This window comes from Neomonachus schauinslandi, chromosome 9, assembly GCF_002201575.2.
Source record: "Neomonachus schauinslandi chromosome 9, ASM220157v2, whole genome shotgun sequence".
Classification (NCBI taxonomy): domain Eukaryota; kingdom Metazoa; phylum Chordata; class Mammalia; order Carnivora; family Phocidae; genus Neomonachus; species Neomonachus schauinslandi.
In genome coordinates this window covers 33,439,838-33,461,145 of record NC_058411.1, presented here as the reverse complement: position 1 = coordinate 33,461,145, position 21,308 = coordinate 33,439,838, and the positions used below count along the sequence as shown (strand labels likewise).

At 32.5% G+C, this 21,308-nt stretch overlaps 1 protein-coding gene across 8 annotated transcripts in view; it reads left to right on the top strand.

Annotated features, from left to right (window-relative positions):
• The window catches only part of GPHN (gephyrin), a 607,453-nt gene that overhangs the window by 262,287 nt on the left and 323,858 nt on the right, over window positions 1–21,308 (top strand). For all 8 annotated transcript variants that reach the window (XM_044918131.1, XM_044918125.1, XM_044918130.1 and 5 more), the window contains exon 4: window positions 9,554–9,646. In XM_044918131.1, coding sequence (XP_044774066.1) covers window positions 9,554–9,646 — 93 coding nt within the window. The remainder of the gene's footprint in view (window positions 1–9,553; window positions 9,647–21,308) is intronic.

Genomic DNA, 21,308 nt, shown 5'->3' with positions numbered 1-21,308 from the left:
GTTTTATAGCTCATAGCTCCCATCCCTCCACAGAAACTGTAAAACAAGCAGAAATTGTTAAAACCAACTTTTTCAGCACTCCATTTCAGAAAACAAAGTTTTATAATAACCAAGCAAACACTGAATTAAGAATGTTGATCTTTTTGGGGTGATAAAAAGTTTTTGAAAATAGATAGTGGTGATAGTTGTAGTATAACGTGAATGTAATATTACTGAATTGTACACTTAAAAACGGTTAAGATGGCCAGTTTTATTATATAAATTTTTTTACCAAAAAAAATTTTTGAAAAAAAAAAAAAGAATGATGTACTGGTAAATCCTACAACATGTATGAAACTTGAAAACATTATGCTAAGTTAAAGAAGTCAGAAAAAAACACATGTTGTGTGAATTCCGTTTTTTGAATGTCTAGAATAGGCAAATCCATAGAGAAAGAATGTAAACTTGTGGTTTCTGGGTCCTCTCAGTCAGAGGAGGAATGACTACTAATATTAACCAGGCTTCCTTTTGGAGTGTTGAAACGTTCTAAAATTGGATTATAGTGGTGGTTACACAACCCTATGAATATACTAAAAACCATTGAACTGTATACTTTTTTTTAACTATTTTAATTCAATTAATATATAATGTATTGGTTTCAGAGATTCAGGTCTGCGATTCATCAGTCTTTATATAACACCCAGTGCTCATTACATCACATGCCTTCCTTAATGTCCATCACCCAGTTACTGCATCCCTCTATCTCCCCTCCCCTCCAGCAACCCTCAGTTTGTTTCCTATGATTAAGAGTCTTTTATGGTTTGTCTCTCTGTCTGGTTTCATCTTGTTTTATTTTTTTCTCTCTTCCCCAGTGATCATCTGTTTTGTTTTGGTTTTTTTTAAAGATTTTATTTATTTATTTGACAGAGAGAGACACAGCGAGAGAGGGAACACAAGCGGGGGAAGTGGGAGAGGGAGAAGCAGGCTTCCCGCTGAGCAGGGAGCCCAGTGCGGGGCTCGATCCCAGGACCCTGGGATCATAACCTGAGCCGAAGGCAGATGCTTAATGACTGAGTCACCCAGGCGCCCTCTGTTTTGTTTCTTAAATTGCACATATTAGTGAGATCATATAATAATTGTCTTTCTCTGATTGACTTATTTTGCTTGGCATCATACCCTCTAGTTCCATCCACTGAACTGTATACTTTAAATGGATGCCTTTATGATATATGAAATATATCCCAAAATAGCTCTTTTAAAAGAAATATGATTTTACACAAATATGCAGTTTGGGGTTTGTTTTTTATCCTAAAGATTTTATTTACTTATTTGACAGAGAGAGGGAGAGATAGAGAGTAAGAACACAAGCCAGAGGAGATAGGCAGAGGGGAGGGAAAGCAGACTCCCTGCTGTGCAGGGAGCTCAACGTGGGGCTCGATCCCAGGACCTTGGAATCATGACCTGAGCCAAAGGTAGACACTTAACTGACTGAGCCACCCAGGCGCCCCCAAATATGCAGTTTTATTTGTTTGTTTTGTTTTGTTTTGTCTTAAGAAAGCCTAATCATGGGATAGTCTAGTGAAAAAATGTAGAAGTTAAAGAATTGTGAAGAAATAATTTAATACGGATCTTAAGTGTGTATAATTAGTTTTATAATTTCTGGTCTTAATATATTTGGGGAAATCAGGATATACTGGTGTGAGTAAACAAAAAGATAGCCAAGAAATACTAATGCATATTTACCTTTATACTGTTTACTAGGTGTTATATCAATACTGCCTAAATGTGAATGATTATATTATGTGACCTGTTAGAGCAGTTATATTTAAGTTTTTGGAAGTTATATAAGGATATCTTGATTACTGTCCCTCCGGCAAATCTTTATACATATATGCTTTTGGATATGATTTTATAAGAAATATAAGCCATGGACCATGATAAGAACATAGACCCTTGCTCTAATGAAATAGCCTGAATTGGATAAAACAATGAGGAATTTTTGAGTGAGAACATTAATATAAAATAGGCACCACAAGAAAAATAATGTAAGACAAGAAAGAGCACTCTGGAACTATGGTTAAACATAGGTAAACAGCTGAGAATCTAGAGACCAGAGTTTTATTACTGCTATCTACCACTACTGATTGAACAAATCTGTCTGTAGAAGAACAAAATTTGTTGGTAAAGCAATGAATAGAGGATAATGAATGGGACGAGTACCAATAATGATAGCAAAAATGCAACCATATTGTAATAAACACCTATGTCAGCCTTCTTAGCATCCCAACTGTTCATTCTAATATTATTTTCCATTACCTTATAGAGGCATGGGAAGTATAATCTTTTGGGGGGGGGAAGCATAGAAGAAATATAATTTTAAAACCCCATAATCATTTTTAATTAATCATTTAAAAGATTAATTTCCACCGTTATGATTCCCTGAAGCAAGAGTTTTTATTGTTTTCCATTGAGATTTGAGAATCTTAACATGGAAGGTCAAAGATTTCACCATTCCTTTTTCTCTTAGATCTTTTTTTTTTTTTAAGATTTTATTTATTTATTTGAGAGAGAGAAAGGGCATGAGCGGGGTGGGGTGGGAGGGCACAGAGAGAAGCAGACTCCCTGCTGAGCAGGGAGCCCGATGTGGGGCTTGATCCCAGGATCCTGGGATCATTACCTGAGCCAAAAGCAGACACTTAACTGACTGAACTGCCCAAGCATCCCTTATCTTGTAATATCTTTACTATCTCAACAAATCCACACATAGCATATTAAGAGTTATTCCAAAAAACCAACCTTGGAAGCAGCGTGTTTTAATATTTCTATTGGCTACATTGATCATGGAATTCAGAAAATGCTTACTAAGCTTCTTGATCATAAGTTGGTCATTATCAGGCTGGTCACATACATTTTTATTTAGTGTGATATCTCTGTAAAATGGGCATTAATATTCTTACCATTATCTCATGGGATAAGCAAATTCGTCCTTATCCTGCTGACTTTTTTAGTAGTGAGCCACAATATAACCAACCTACATTTTGAAACCAAAGGAATCCATATTTCATCTATAGTAGAAAAAGAATGGTGTTGCAGATAACACACACACACAAAATTGAGCAAAACCTGAAGACTGTAGCAGTGTCTTCTACATGTAGAATAACTGAGAATGTTATTTCTCAGTTGTGTTTAACAACTTTCAGTTCTAAACTTAGTATGCTAAAGAGGTAAATGGTTCTCTCTCTTCCTGTTTTTAAAGTTCTCTGAGTTTTGATTCAAATATATAGAATATTCAATACTAACCTACTCTCAAACTGTTGGTGTTAAATCTTTTTCTTGTGTTTTGATACAGAGCAAACTAATCCTAGAATTCTAAGAGCAATTTTGTTGAGAGGGTTTTTTGTTTGTTTTCCATATTTCACCCATTTTCTTCTCCTAGGTAGCAAATACTTGCCTGATTGGAAAAAGCCTAATACTGCATTTCTTACATTGGGTAGATTTCCGAGGATTCCTATTAGAGTCATTTTAGATAATGTGTTTGATTTACAATTATATGGTTTCAGTAACTTATTCTAAAGTCTTCTTCAGAGGTCCAGTCGAACTTAGAACAAGCTTTATGTCAGTAGAATCATCACCATCTATTCAGGTCACCAATTATATTGAGATCACTGAAGAGTACCAATATGCATGAAATTTGGCTCTTAAGTTTGGGGAAGGCCTTATGGAAGATAGAATAAAAAGGTCAAAAGAGTATCTCTTAGATCCATTTAGCTCTATAGATCACTTGATTCTGTTTTGCAGTTTATCTTCCCTTTAAAAATGACATTTCATCCCTAAAAAAAAAAAAAATGACATTTCATTTTGGCCTTCCAGAGTTAGTGATAAAAGGATTACCATGAACCCTGATTCTACCTAGGTCTTCTAAGGTGATTAAGTTTGTGGAGAAGCTTCACCCTTAGGCAATGTAACCCTGACATCAATAATGTTGAAAAAATAACAAACCATTTATTTAGCACTTACTATGTGCAGAGTACTCTGTCAAGTGCTTAACTTGCATCAGTGAGATTCCATCATAGGAGCAAATCCTTTGGTATTCTGTGAAGGAATAGAGTTTACTAACTTCTCATCACAATACAATGTTCCCATGCTATTGTGATGAGTGCAGAATATGGACCCAGGTTACCTTCATTCAGAACAATACACTGGAGATATCCAAGCACAAATTAATTATTTTTGGATAAATAGGCATATGATGAAGTTGCATCTACTTATTTCTATTTATTTCAACAGCGGGAAGATTAATATATTGTTATCTAGTAAAGCTGAGAAAATTGTATTGACAAAAACAATTTATAAAGTACAAAAAAAAGATTATCACAAATAATAGTAATCTGCTATTCAGAACCATTTGACACAATCACTGGAGGATCTTTGCATTGATTAAGGTAAACAATGAATAGAACTCTAATAATTCACATTCTTTAAACTACCAGCAATACAGACAGTATTTGAATATTATAGTACTTGAGATTTAAGTGAATAGAATTAAACTGAAATTGACCTAAAGATTAAGCATCAGAACACTTGAGTAAAAGAAGACGCCTCACTTTCTCAAAAGAAGATACAGTTACCCTGAAATGGCACTCTGGGTTGATGTTTATGGTGGGAGTGTGAGAATATCAAATGATAACTTGAAATGCAACAAAATCTCAGTTTGGGGATCTTCTCTGGGCAGGAGGTGTCCTAAAAATTATATAAACACATATATTTTAAGAATATATGTTATAAATGCATATAATGTTTATACACATGCAAATGGAAAATATGAATGTATGAAAAATAATGCATGGATAGTCCTTGGATAAAGACACCTGCTTACCTTGTGTCTCTACAACCCCCAAATATCCTAGGAATTCTTATATTTCTCATTTAAGTAATCACTTGCTGTGTGCTTTACTCTAATAGATGATAACTATTGTTTGCATTTGTCTTTTGAAGGACTTGGTGAAAGCTTCAACTATATTAACAAATATTTAGGCAATGTGTTGGTGTTTTCTCCAGTGGAGAAAAGTGGGTTTGTTGAGAAGGTTTTAAAGAAATATATTTTTAGAATTCTAATTTTAAAGTGATTTGGAGTAGATTCTCAAAGCCAAAAAGGACCTGGGAGAATCTGGGTAGAAAAATAAATGAGGAGTTAATTCAGTAGACAACTTTGGAGGAAAAGACATGAAAGAAGATCTTAGGAAAATTTTCATGAAATATAAAAGGATGCTTAAGATACTTAGATACTTAAAATTGCTTGCATTACGTTATTTTGTTAGTGGAAATTATTTGTGTCATTTATAAAAACATAACTGCACATTTAAAAAACTAGGAAATCAAGATCCTTATCCATTTAAAAATCTTCCCTTTGAAAAGTTTTAGTGGATTTTGAGTCCATTTGTTAAAAATATTTTTTAAAGTAACATCTTCCAATTATTTTATATTTTTTCATTAAAGTATAATTGACACACAATGTTACATTAGTTTCAGGTGTACAACATGGTGATTCAAAAAGTCTATACCTTCTGCTATGCTTACAAGTGTAGCCATCATCTGTCAGCATATAATGCCTTTATAATACCATTGACCATATTCCCTATGCTGTACCTTTTATTTACCCCCGTGACTTATTCATTTCATAACTGAAAACCTGTATCTCCCACTCCCCTTCACTCATTTTGCCCATCTTCCCACCCCGCCCCCAATTATTTTATAAGAACAACTAACTAACGTCATGAAAGATGGACATTACTAACCCCATTTCAAAAAGTCATTTGCGTATTTGGTGGATGAAATTGAAAAATGAATGCTATGTAAGTGATTTTTAAGTCTAGCTATTGTACTTCTTTCATTTCAGTGTATTTATTTTTTAAAACTACCTTTTACTTTTTAATTACTGTATCACAAAATATCAAACCAAGATTTTCTAAAATAATGCATATTCAATCATGTGCATAAAATATTGGTGAGAAAAATATTTTTGCACAATTACTAAAATAAAAGCTATTTTAAGTATTATGTTGTCTTTATCTCATCTTTTAAAATTTCTTGTGTGACATGCTGAATGTCTTTTAGCATAACATTCAGAATTTGCTTTACTGATAGAAATGTCTGATAACATTCAGAAATTGCTTTACTGATACAGATGTATAATCAGAATTTTGGAGATCACTCTTACAGAGGAAGAGACATATAAGCAAGTAAATTTCAGTAAAATATGAAAAGTGCTATCTCAAAGGAATAACTGGTAATACACACAGGGAACAAATTGCCTGGAGGAGTCAGAGGAGACTTTAATAAGATGTCCTAATGCTGTGTCTCATTAAGTATAGGTAGGAATTTCTTAGGTGGTTATATCAGATTCTTCAATAAACCAAAGAAAAATGTGACATTTCTCAAATGATTTTATATTGCTGAGGTCTGCCTAATTCAGTGATTCATGTTTCCATCAATAAATGTAAAGAAAAGAAAAAATCTATTGTATTAGATGAGTATGGGACTCTAAGTAGGTGTATAAAATGGTGGCTTGTCTAAACTTACTTCCTCTTAGCTCTGTTACTCTCCCATTTTCCTCTTTTTTGGGTTCTCTAGTCTTGGGCAAGAGAAAAATATTGCTAAAAATCTCTGAGTGATGGTTTACATTCTGGTCAATGTAAAGAAAATGTTACATATTCATAAATACATATAATACCTGTAAAACAGTTTTCTTAAGATGGTCACACCTCTTTCATAGCACTAATCATGATATATTGAGGTACCATATTAGTTTGTCCATACCTCTGAGCTTATTGACATCAAGGGCATTTGTCATGCATTTTTTTCATTCCCATATTTTCCTGGCACATACTAGGCATTGTTATATTTTTTTTAAATTTAAATTCACCTAATTAACATATAGTGTATTATTAGTTTCACAGATAAAGTTCAGTGATTCATCAGCCTTATATAATACCCAGTGGTCATTGCATCACGTGCCCTCCGTAATGTCCACCCAGTTACCCCATCCCCCCACCCCCACCCCAGCAACCCTCAGTTTGTTTCCTATGATTGAGAGTCTCTTATGGTTTATCTTCCTCTCTGATTTCATCCTGTCTTATTTTTCCCTCCCTTCCCCTATGATGCTCTGTTTTGTTTCTTATTCCACATATGCATAAGATTATATGATAATTGTCTTTCTCTGACTGACTTATTTTGCTTAGCATAACACCCCCTAGTTCCATCCATGTCATTGCAAATGGCAAGACTTCGGGGGGTTTTTTTATGGCTGAATAATATTCCATTTTATATATATATATATATATATTTATTTATTTATTTATTTATCCCACATCTTATTTATCCATTCATCTGTCGATGGATATCTGGGTTCTTTCCATAGCTTAGCTGTTGTGGACATTGCTGCTATAAACATTGGGGTGCAGGTGCCCCTTCGGATCACTACATTTGTATCTTTGGGGCACATACCCAATAGTGCAATTGCTCGGTCGTAGGGTAGCTCTATTTTCAACTTTTTGAGGAATCTCCATACTGTTTTAGGCATTGGTATGTTTCTTAAACTGAATGATTAAAAATGAGACTTCATGACAATTTATTTAAAACTAATTCACATCAAGTTTACTTTCAAAACTATTTTGAAGATTATTGTGAAGGATGTGTAGGCTTACTACTAATAAAATACAATAAAATATAAATTGAAAATAGCCTGAAAAAGAGGAGGATGCAAAGATGCTAACTAGGAAGGTCATTGTATTTGTACTGTATTGTTGCATTAAAACCACCATAAGACTTAGTGACAACAATGATTTATTATTTCTCACAAATCTGTGGGTTTGCTGGGCTTAGCTGGGTGTATTTTCTTCTGGTTTTACTTTGTGTCATTCATGTGGTTGAAATAATTTGTCAACTGAGGCTGGAGAATCTAAGATGGCCTCATTCAGGTGTCTGGGGCTTTGGTGCTGTCTGTTCTGCTAAGCTTTCTTTCCAAATGTTCTCTCTCCATTCCGTTATTTAGACTGGACTTCCTCTCATGATAATAGAAGTTTACCAAGAGAGTGAATGTAGAAGATGTGAGACCTTTTGAGAACTTAGCTTCAGAACTCATACACCATGATTTTTGCCCTTGTCAGAGTTTCAAGTCTGACCCAGATGCAGAATTGGTGAAAATAGACTCCACCTTTTGACAGGAGGATTTATAAAGAATATGTGGCTATATTTAACCTACTACAGTAGAATATGCATAGTTGTTGAGTATAAAATTTGTTTCTGAGTTGGCTGAAAATGAGGGGAAAATAAGACATTAAGGTCATCAAAATAAAGAACAAATACCAGAAAATTCAATTTGTAAAATCCCTTTATTTTTTAATAATACCTGCAAATTTTAAAGAATGTGGAAAATGCAAATGAAAATAAAAAGGTTTTAAATTGAAATGTACTATAAATCTAATTATCCAGAAATAACTGTTATAAGTTGTAAAACATTTCATCTTTCTTTGCCTATGTTACAGATAGAAGAATGGATGGATGCTTAATTGAGTGAAAGAAATAGCTATACAAAACCAAAATAGTACTATCAAGCTAATACAGAAGCATTTTATTTCATTTAAATAGAAAAAAGAAAAGTGAATGTCAGAGCATGTTATATGTTATATGCTAAACAGAGATCTCTCTAAAGTTTAAAAATAAGGAAAATTATTAAGTTACAATCATATTTTTTACTATCTTTTTAAGCCTTGGGTTTGGTCAAACTCTGCTATGAAAGATAAGGATATTAGCACTACTGTATAACCTATCTTCTTCATACCATCAAATGTCTGATTATTATATAATTATAAAAACAAAACCCTAGGGCGCCTGGGTGGCTCAGTCAGTTAAGTGGCTGCCTTTAGCTCGGGACATGATCCCAGGGTCCTGGGATTGAGCCCCACCTCAGGCTCCCTGCTCAGCAGGGAGTCTGCTTCTCCCTCTCCCTCTGCCTGCCTCTCTGCCTACTTGTGCTCTCTGTCAAGTAAATAAATAAAATCTTAAAAAAAAAAAAAAAGCCCTAATTGAACCATATCTGGTCTTCAGACTGAACTTATTTCAGAAACCATTGCAGAGATGTAGAAAGAAAGATAAAGTTAGCCCAGACTGTATCAGATCTGGACAGACTTGAACAGAGAAAAATGGAGAAATAAAAAAAAGAGACAATTTATAATCTTTGTTGGAACGCTCTGCTTTTCCCTCTGAGATTTTATTAAATATCCAATATTAGACTTTTTTATAAGCTCATAATTTATTGTATTTCCTGTGTTTCATTTATTTTTAAGAATTTGATACTTTCTTCCTCATTTTCTATACTGCATGACATAAATACCCCAAACTGCAGTGTGTTTTGATCAATAACAAACCAGTTCCATGAATTGCGCTTCAAAATTTTTTTCTTGATTGCTGAAATGAATCTGCATTTCCTCACTGTATATAAGGTATTTGGGTATGTGGATGTCTTGAGCGGCTGGTAAGTTCTTCTGCATGTGACAGTGTTATTGTTTTCTTTCAGGAAACCCTGATAGATTGGTGCGATGAAAAGGAACTTAACTTGATATTAACAACTGGAGGAACAGGGTTTGCACCACGAGATGTCACTCCAGAGGTGAGATAGTATGTGCCTTTCTCATATTCAAGAAGTAGGTTATTCATATTATTTTTAGTCTTTTTTACTATTTTTTATATTTATAATTTTGCTAGGCAGAACAAGAGACTTGTGGTTCTAAGAATGTAAAAACTTTGCTCTGGAAGAATTGCTATATAAAAAATGTTTTTGACTTCTTTCTTTGGACTTATACAAACATGATATAAAATGAGGAAGATTCAACTGGTCCAGAAGGTAATTTTGCTTTCGTTCAGTAGTCTGTGATAGAAGCTGAACTTCAGGCACATTGCCAAAGGAGGTGATAGCAGAACTCTCTTAGCATGGCATCTGGTCTGATGTACTTTGTTAATGAAATTCAAAATGTATCTGATTTCTCTGTTTTGAGATACCCTTGTCATTGTCTTAAAGCACAGGAAATTGCGATAGAATATGTATACCAAATTTATAGTACTTTTGGAGAGGAAGGGTTACATAGTCCATAATTCTAATGTGAATTTAAATGCAGAATTTAATAAGCCAAAAAACAGAATTAATATCCAGGCTTTATGCCACAAGAATCACCTTAAATCTTTGCATAAGGAGAAAAATTAGGGAGAGAATGAAGAGTAGGCAGTGATCAGTGATATAGGAGAGTCTTTTTTTTTTTTTTTTGAGGAAGCCATAATCCTCAGAGTCATATGCAAACTTATATTACCACTTGTGATATTGTTTCCTTTACCTCCCAAAAAAGTGTTTGCTGGTTGAATTTCAACTTAATGTTAAATATATCCTTCTATTTTCAAACCAATACATAATTGTATCTACTGTTTTATTAACACAAGACACTTCTGCTTTGCATCTATTAAATATTTACTGTCCATCTTACTCTATCATAGTAGTTCCCAAACTTTAGCCTGCACCACAGTCGAACTAAGGACTTGTTAAAACAGATTGTTGGATCCACCCACAGGGTTTCTGATTCAGTAAATCTGCAGTGGGTCCTAAGAATTTGTATTTCAAATAAGGCCCCACGTGATGCAGATGTTGCTGGCCCATAGACCATACTTTCAAACTTTGAAAACCACAGTTCTAGTATATGAAAATGGAATTTTTTTTAACCAATTGTAAAATATTTTCTGTTCTTCTGTGTAAAAATTGTGACAGAATTTTTTTGGATATTATTAAAATTGGACTTATAAATAAAGTAGTTTGTTTTTAAAGCAATCAAAATAGAGTTGTATTGGGAAAGTGTTAACTTCAGTTGCTTAAAAAAGAAGTCGTTCTTACATAATAAGCTTCTGGGTGTTAAGGGGAAACGGTCCTTTGGCCAACTTTTACATTTCTTTCAGACTGTGAGATTAACTTAAAAAGTACAATTGGAGGGAAGCCATCTCCTGTAGGGGTGTGTTTGTGTTCTGTTTGTAAGAAAATTGCTTACATATGTGAAGACATTGATTTTTGGAGTTTGGTCCTTGTGTTAAGTATTTGAAGTAAATGACCTTGGCTTTATATGTCCCTATTTTTTCTGTGATGATTTAATATTTTCATATTATTTCTTTTTATATCAGGAAATAAGTTACTATGGAATTCATTTATAACCAGATAACATTATTTTTAACTGGGGGAGAATAATTCCCACAGAGAGTTAAGTATTTTGTATTCTGTGGTGCATCAAGTTAATACCAAAATGTTAGGTTGAAAATTTAAACCTTTGAATTTTGGCTCTGCTACTTATTAACAAGGTGACCATAGACTAATTATTGAATCCCTCTGTGCCTCAGTTTCCTATGAAATGAGGTAAACAAAAGTACCTATCTATAAGGGTAGCTGTGGGATTCAATGACAACTATTTCTGGCATTTTAGTAAGTGCTATATGCAAGGGTTAACTTAATAAGGGTTAAATTTTTTTTTATTAGTTGCTACATAAATACTAAGTGAACAAATTTGGTAGTATTTTTTTTTTGTATGTAACTACCAAATGGACAAAAACAGTCTTACAGTAGATTTAAAATATATCCATGAAATCTTTACAATCTTGTATTTTTTAAATTTTGATGTAAGTTTCATATTTTATCTTTTTCGGCTTAATGTAATTCAGAGGTCTTAAAATTCTACCATTCTAATATCTGTTTATCCCATCCACTTTTTTTTAGTACCATTAGTTGATAAGAGTCTCTTTCCCTGACCATGTATGTTTCATTATATCAGAAATTAAGAAGCTTTTAATGAAGTCTTTCAGTTACCTTAAAACAGTAGAGGTGCTCTTAAATTCTTACATTTAAATATGCCTATAGCAACTACCTGGGTAGAGTTGTATTTGGGTGTTTTCTTTAAATGAGTTAAAAATATACATAAATAGGTCTTTTTTAATATCTTTTTTTGGAGAATGGGTGACTTACCGATTGTAAATATCTTGATTTTTAGTAGGTTTGCTTTACTTCATATCTTATATATAAATACGTAGGGTATGTTTATTTACAGCAAAAGTCCACAGGACTGTTAAGCCTTTGAAAAATAAGCAAACATAAAAGCAAAGTAGGGCCAACCAAAAATAATTCTACTGATTTCCCATCTTCTCTACACATTTAAATACTTGTCATTCTTCTACTATCCAAAATATAACACTGGGATGTCTGCTAGGAATCCAGAAATATAATTTGGGTTCTATTATAATACAGTTGTTTGTCTTAGATAGTTGTGCCTAAAAAGAGAAGAAACTATTTCTAGACTACATTTAACTATACATAACTTAGAGTTGCAAAAATTTTTAAATAGTCGAGTTATAAAAAACACAAATACTAAATATTAAGGTAAAATAATAAAAGACTTCTCCGTTAAGGTAATAATATTTTACAGTAAATAGTTGACAATAATTAGTGTAATCTACAAACACAAAGGACAGTTGTTTGTGGAATGTGTGTGTTGTTAGAAAAAAAATGGAGGAAACAATAAATAGAATAAATGAAATAAAGCAATCTAAACTTAGTGTCAGTGGGTATGAACTCTAGAGAAAAGGAAAAGTTTAATGAACTTGGGTTTCTTCCCAGGTCTATTAAAAAGAAAAATGGAGTAGCAAATTCAGTAAAGTATATCTTGTTTCTTTTTTTCTTTTTAATAGGAATAAGGCAATCAGAATCAATTTCCCTAAATTATGAAATTTTTTCTATTTTTGGGCCCTGTGTCTTAGAATATAGTTCATCTGATATTTGCATGCCTGCTGGCCTGCTCCCTGCCTCTAAATATGAAATACTATCAAAGCTTATATGTAATAGCATAATAATCTACTCCCTTCAACTTTTTAGAGTTTTATTTTGATATAAAAAGCTTTAAATTTTAAGAATAGATGTTATACGCAAACGATGAATCATGGAACACTATATCAAAAACTAATGATGTGATGTATGGTGATTAACATAACATAATAAAAAAAAAGAATAGATTTTATTTTCAGGGTTCCTGGCTGGTTCAGTCAGAGTAGTGTTTGTTTGACTCGGGTCATGAATTTGAGCCCCACATTGGGCATAGAGATTACTTAAAATAAATAATTTTTTTTTTAAGATTTTATTTATTTATTTGAGACAGAGAGAATGAGAGAGACAGAGAGCACATGAGAGGGGGGAGGGTCAGAGGGAGAAGCAGGCTCCCTGCCGAGCAGGGAGCCCGATGCGGGACTCGATCCAGGGACTCCAGGATCATGACCTGAGCCGAAGGCAGTTGCTTAACCAACTGAGCCACCCAGGCGCCCCAAAATAAATAATTTTTTAAAAAAAGAGTAGATTTTATTTTCTCTGATCTGACAAAGGTGGAATAATCTGTTGGCATTGGTGCTAGTAATTATAAAATTCTATAGAACATAAGAATTCATTGCTATACAAAACATTATCTCTTCATGTCTCATTATCAGTTAAAAACAATATATGTCCAAAATAGGTATTGTTACGTAAAGAATCTTATTATTCTTAAAAAGTAAAATTAGGGACTTATAAGTGAGGTGAAGTGAAAATCCTTTAGACGTAAATTCTAGAAGAGACTAAAAGATCAAGAAGCATTAAAAAACGTATATATAGTTACAAAGAAATGTTTTATAATATGTTATGGTAAATTTGAAAATATTAAACTATTTGATATTTATAAGGTAAAAATAACTTTAAGCATTTTTAGATTATTAGGCTACATCAGAATAAAGGGTTGGATACTAATATCTTATTTTGATCATAAAGAGTTAAATAGAAGCCTAACATACATCTTAGTTCTCATCTATTTATTCATTCATCAAACTTTTTATTTTTAATCCTTAATATGTATCCCATGCATGCCGTGCTGGGTGCTGGAGTTAAAAAATTAATAAGACATGGTCCCTATTCTCAAGAAACTCTTAATTTGTTTTGGGAGTTGGCAAACAAGGCCTATAGTCCAAATCCAGCCTGTCTTTTTAGGTGGTGTTGGTGTGGCTTGTGAGCTAAGAATGGATTTTGTATTTTTTAAATGGCTGAAAAAAATCAAAAGGAGAATAATACTTTGTGGCACATAAAAATTATTTGAAGTTTAAATTTCAGTGTCCATAAATGAAGTTTTATTGGAACACAGCTACAGTCATTCATTTATGTAATGCCAGTGGCTACAACAACAGAGTTAAATAGTTGTAACCAACACTTTTCCTTTTAAATGAATATCTCTTGTATCAAAATTTATAGTTTCCTAAAATTTTTGCTATTCCTCCTTTTGTTTGATTATTTTTATTCTGACAAATCATATCAGGACACTTTTGTTAGAAGATATTGCTAAGAACAACAGTTCAAAAGTTTTTTAAGAGTGAGATTTTACTTAATGCATAACAAAGCCATTAGTTTGATCAATTTTGAAAGTTAAAAATTTTAGAATGAGGGTCTTTTACTTTTGTTGTGCTGTATTGTCTATTGAGACAACATGGCAGTACACTTCATTATGGCAGAAAAGTGTTATTTCTTTGCTCCTTCTAAAATTAAGCATTTAAGAAATGAAACCCAACATCATTTCAGATTACTAAAGAAAAAAAGGTAAAAATCAGTTTTTAAAAAGTCAGTAAAAAATGTGAGTAAAGATGACATTTTCATTCATCAGACCAGGAGTCGACAAACTTTTTCTGCAAAAGGTCAGATGGTAAATACTTTAGGCTTTGCAGGCTATAAAGTTTTGGTTGCAACTATTTAACTCTGCTGTTGTAGCCACAGGAGTAGGTTCATTATGGAAGTGAAGAGGCATCTGACAAAATGACCAATGCTAAAAGGGATAGAATGCTAAAAAATTGGTACAAAGGATGAATTTCTAGGATTATGAATTCTAGAAGACATATTCTGTTTATAGCCTATAATATTTACATTTCTTTGGAACAGATTACTATTTAAGCCATTTTATAAATATTTTCCACTTAGGTTATTAGAAATTTTTTCACAAAAATATCAAATCAAAGAAAAATTGTTTATTTTGTAAAATTTGTTTATAATCAATTTGTCACAATTTATATATTTTATCATTTTAGGTATGAGTGTACTGTAAGCCAGGAGTCATTTTATGTAGTCATTAGCCATTTTTCTTTCATAATTATAATGCTTCAAAAGCAAGAATACTGTGTAAGTAAAATGTAGGAGACATTCTTGATCTGAGTTACTCATTATAATGGTTCTCAATTTGTGACTTGTGAAAATCAGTGAGAACATTTAATATCTTCACCTAAAAGTTAACATTTAACAGCTTCACCTAAAAGTTAACACTGGGCATTTTTTTATATGCATTTATTTTAACATTGGACATTTTGACAATCAGAAAAACTCCTGTATTATAGCAGAAGCATAGAAAAACACCATATGTAACAATTTCTGTTTTTGAAAGAAAATTTAATCACTAACATAGGTCATTTAAATTATGTAGTTTTTTTCAAGTATATAATATTCTTCAGAAAACTTTGATTATTTCCTTGGAAAAATATCCTATACTAATATTCTAGAACTCTATAAATACTTATCTTACAGTACTAGGATTTTTTTTTTTACTAATACCTGGTATACATGGTAAAGCTAAATATAACCGTATTGAATTAGGATTTTGAGTATCTTAAAATTGTTCTGTATAAATAGGATAGCTCAACAATATGAAATTGATGAAGCAGGATATCAGAAACCCTTGTAATTGAAGTATTTTAAACTAGATTGACTAAAATACATCACTCTTCTATGGTCAGATACATTTTATGCCATTTTAAGCTCTTCCTTTAATTTTTATGAAATAGTTCTGGACATAAGAAATATGTCTCCATGTCTTATATTTGTCTAAACATGTTGAGATGCAATATGATATAGTGGAAGCACTAACAATACAGAGTCAGACATGAATTTGAATCTCAACTCTACCACTAAGTATGAAATTAAGGCAAATTAATCTGTTCCAACTTCATATTTCTCATTTGCTAAATTAGCTAATGCCCACTCTCAGGGTTGTTGTTTCTAGTGATTGAGATTATAAAGGTAACCAGTAATAATAGCTAACACTTATATATAGCACTTTACTATGTGTCAGCAGCTGTTTTAAGCATATGTTAATTCATTTGGTCTTCAAAACAACTATATGAGGCAGGTATTATTTTATATCTATTTTAAAGATGGAGAAACCGAGACACAGATCAATTAATTGACTTGCCCAAAGTTATCCAAACTAGTAAGTGACAATAATGCATGTAAAAAGATCTAGTATAATGCCTGGCACCTTTGTAGGTGTTTGGTAAATGTTCATTTTTTCCTTTACCTTTTCCTTCCTCATTTAATTAATATTACCTGTTACCTCTAATTAGATGTGACAGCCCCAAATATTTCTGCTACTAACCCTTGTACTTCTGGTATCTGTTGTTAGCTACTGACATACCTTGTGGATAGTCTAAAAAATAAAGATGTAAGTCAACATTTCCCTACTACTACTTTCAGGCATGGGGTAAAGGAACAATATTAAGAATTTCTAAAGTGTATATGATATGAGGAAGGTGGGTTATTAGTGCAGTTGCATTAAATACCTCTTGATATCCTACCTGAACCTATTTATTTTGTTTTAGGTCTCTAATTCCTCTGTAGTTTAAAGTTCTTGGAATATGGCTTGAATCAGCTGAGATATATGACATTCAGGGTAGCTTTTCCATAATAGCCCACTTTATAGCTGGGGTTTATAATTATTTTGCATTATCCATTAAAAAACAGCATATGCCTTAGATTATAGACACATTTATGAACTACCAGATTGCTAAAAACATCATATATAGTTTTTGTTCAGTTTAACAAGTATTTGTCAAGCACCTTGGGCTTCATTGAGTGAGTGCTAAAGTACATGTACTCCTAAAATAGTCACCTGACAAATCAAGACAGTATAAACCTAATATCAGAAACGTGCAGCCAAAAGATTTCTTTAAAGAGAAAGATTAAGAGAAAGCTAAAATTAATTAATTTTAATTACAATTAATCAGTACTTAAAAACTAATTTAAAAATTAATCAGTAAAAATTTTGGACAGGTAATAGTAAAGCTAAAATTGAAGAAGAGAGATAGGATTCAGATTAGGAGAGAAGAGGAAGGACATTACTAATGGGAGTAAGGAAGACGGGGAAATGTATGATCAAGCTACAGAGAAAGATAAAATTAAGAAAATCTTCCTAGTTAGAGCAGAGGATTCATTTTACATAGAAGGTTGGATAAACTAGGCCTGTTATTTTAATCTCTTTCTTAGAACATCTAGAGTAGCACCATCTGTAGAGATGAAAAACAGCAACCGTCCTTATTCTGAGATTCCTTAGAAGCCAGAATTCTTAAGTCTAAGTCTACTATCAACCAGTATACACAGTAAATAATGCCATTAAGGCTCTCTAAAAGTAGATACTTTTTGAGATGTCATTTATTCAAATACACATCAACACATTCCTCAGTAGGACTAACTTCATTCTTTTTGAAGATTTTTTAAAATGTTTTTTGTTTTGTTTTGAAGTCCTGATTTAATCTACAGACCTAATGACTATCCACACCATTATTTGTAGATAAAACTGAAACTGCTGTGAAGCATCAAGTTCCAGTTTTTTGATTTGTTGTTTGGAAACATTTTCTCATCATAGATCTTGTCAGTGCTGTATCGCAAGTTAGCTTAGTGTTTTATATAAAATTACAAACTATATAAAAAATAGAGAAATCGCAGTATCTCAGAGTTTGAAGAGAATTCAAAGGCCATTATGTTCAAAATCCTAGCATACCTTTTCATCATTCCCAACCTTTGTCTGAACATCTCAATTGCTACATCGTCCATCTGGGAGTTTGTTGCTTTTGCAACTCTATTGTTTGAAAGTACAAACATACCAAACTGAAACCTGGTGCCTTATCCTTTCTACCCCATGGTTCTAATTCTTCTTTGCACTGTACAAAAGAATGTAAATTTCTTTTTTACATGATAGTTCTCCTAATATTTGAAGATAAATATTATATTTTCCCCTTAAGTCCAATTACTTTTGTATTTTTTTGCATTCTTTTTTTCCACCAGACACAATCTTTCCCAAGATATTCAACCTCTATTTTATTTATGCATTAAAAAAAAAAAGCTCCTTGGTATAATTGTACCAGGGGAAAGGTAAAGATACAAAATTCAATCTTTTAGATAAAGTAATTAGGGCAATAAGTGACATTGAATTTAAAACTATTACGTTGAAAGGCTCATATTCCACATAGTAAGAATAAAAAGGGAAAGGTATATTGTTCCTCAAGGTCAGAATTTTAGAATTTTGAGCATAAGGTAAAACCAAAAATTTCATATATGAAGAACCCATATATAAAATATTGTCTTCATTCCCTTAAGTATGTTTCTTAATTGTATGCCTATTCTGTTTCAGAATATGTACTCAGCTTTTGGAGGCCCTTAAAATGATCATTATCAGTAAACATACAAATAATTACAAATACACTTATTATGGTAAATTCCATATCTATTTAGAAAACTTTTACTAGAAAAGTAGTATTGCCCATATAAACCATTTGTGAGGCAGCATAACATAGTGTTTAAGAGCACAGACTACTTGGGTTGAATCCTAGATCCACCTTTTACTAGTGACCTCATACAACTTCCTTAACTTGCTATATACCTCAGTTTTCTTATGTGTAAAACAGAAAGAGTAAGAGTACTTACCTCATAGAATAGTTATACTATGTGAACTAACATAAGTAAAACACTAAAAAAGTATTTATTTGCTACATAAATATTTGCTATTATTACCTACAATATAAATATAGCTTTAGCTTAAAAGTAAGTAGATAATGGTTGAATAAATATTGAAAGAATTTTCTCTAGGGAAAAAAATCCAGTAGGATAGAACCTAAAGTATACAGTGGTATAGCTGTGGGAAAGGACAAAGAAATAGAGATGACATGCTAAATGTTGATTTTTACCTTGAATTTATCAGAGTGATAATATCTTGAAATCATCTTTCCAGCTCATCATTACAAGCCTACTCTCGTAAAATAAGTAGAGGCTGGCATGCCAGAATACTTCAGTTTTACAAAATATATACTAAAACAATGACAACAAAATATCATTAAATATTTTACAAATATAAAGTTCCAAAAGCATATTTATCTAGAGATATAGTTGTAGGAATGAAGTTTTTAGGATATTCCTTTCTTCATTGTCTGGAATCAAGAATGTGAATTCATTTCTCTATAGTAGACCTCCATCTATAAAACAGACTTAATGTTGCTTTTCACACAAAATGTAAAAGATGACAACAAATGGATTTATACCTGTCAAGTCCTCTGAGCTTCTTAGAATGCCATTGTAGAAAAGCAGAATATTTGTGACTTTATGTTATTGCCTACCACAAAAAGAAGTCAGAAAGTGGATTCAGATAACAAAATAAACTATTTGGATTGATTCTAATAATTTTACCAATATTATTTTCTCATGTTGGAACTTGGAAAGAGCATGGCTGGTATTAAAGAGTAGAGGACAAAATGCCCAGTGAAAGGAGTAACCATTTTAGATAATCATTAGTAACTGACACACAGGTGACAATTTACAGGAAGATTTCTTTTAAAAATGCTGAGAAGAAAGAAGCAGTAAAGCTCTTGGAAGTATGGAGTTTGAAAATGAACTGCTGTCAGTTTCACGAAGATACCAAAGGTCAAGGTAGCAATGTAAAAGAAGCAGTTGATAATATTGTGCTGCAAGGACCAATTGATGTAGGAGGACATAAATTATATTTCTTTATGAAGATTAAAGATAGCATTATAGTGCTGGTGTCATTGAGATAATTTGTTTCCCCCTTACCTTCTCCACCCCTTTCCATAACTTTGATTGTAGCATATGATATACTTGTATGTCTTAATCCTTAAGGTGAAACTTTATGTAAGGAAAGGTAAGACAGGTGATTATGAGGTGATTTTGAATAGGGTTTTGCAAATTTTTAAAATACTTTTCTATAAAACATAGGCATTTGAACCAATGAGAAAATAACCATTAGTTTTGAATATTGTCTAAATACAATGGAGTCTTATAATATGTCTCTTGCTTGTGGTGATTCAAGACTACAGTTGTTTAGGAGACCCCATTATAATGAGGTCAGTTTAGCATAACCCCATTGATGAGGTTCAAAAGAGATTCACATCATGCCGATTTCCCACTGTTGTTAAACAGGGTATGTTGAATAGGGTATTGGTTAATTATGTGATACTTCAATATGAACTCTCTTTGTGGGCCTTGTTTACTTTCTCATTCCCTTCCTTTTTGCCATTTTTAAGACTTATCTTTACCTATACTGTACCCTATCCCTTAAGATGAGGCTGCTTTTGTAGGGTCGATAGATGAATGAATATTACCACCAGTATGAAATAACATTTAGAGGAATGAGAAGGCTACTTTTACATATACTGAAAGCAAATCCTAGTATAAATGCATCTTCCCTCTTAGGTGTATCTTCGGCGACAGCAACAGTATTAAAAATAATGCTCTAGTTTATCATTGCTTAAACTTTAGTTATTACTCTTTGCCTTCTACGTATAAAATACCTTTGAACAGGGGTCAGCACACTTATTCTTTAGAGGTCCAGACAATAAATACTTTAGGCTTTGTGGGTTCTGTACTCTCTATCATAACTACTCAACTCTGCCAGCCCTCTGGCACAAAAGCCACTGTAAAATGATATAAATGAATGAGCCTCACTGTGCCCCAATAAATATTTATGGATACTGAAATTGGATTTCATATAATTTTCGCATGTCATGAAATATTCTTCTTTTGTTTTTTTTTCAATCATTTAAAAATTTAAAGATCACTTTTAGATTGAAGGCGATGCAAAAAACAGGCAGCAGGCAGGATTTGTCCCCTTGGATATGATTTGCCAACCCCTATTTTGGAATATTCCTACCTTATAGTGTACTAGTATCTCCTCTGTTAATCAAAGGCTCATAGCAAGTGAGCTTTCAGAAGAATGCTCTGAGAATTTAAGACAGAGAAAGGTAATGCACCATAAGAAATTAACACTTCATAGATTCAAATATATCTTGAGTGCCTGCTGTCTATATATGCCAGGCATTGTTCAAGATGCTGCAGATATAGCAATAAACAAAGAAGTCAAAAGTCCCTGCCTTTATGAAATTTACATTTTAGTGGGTGACACAAATATAGGTAAACAAAA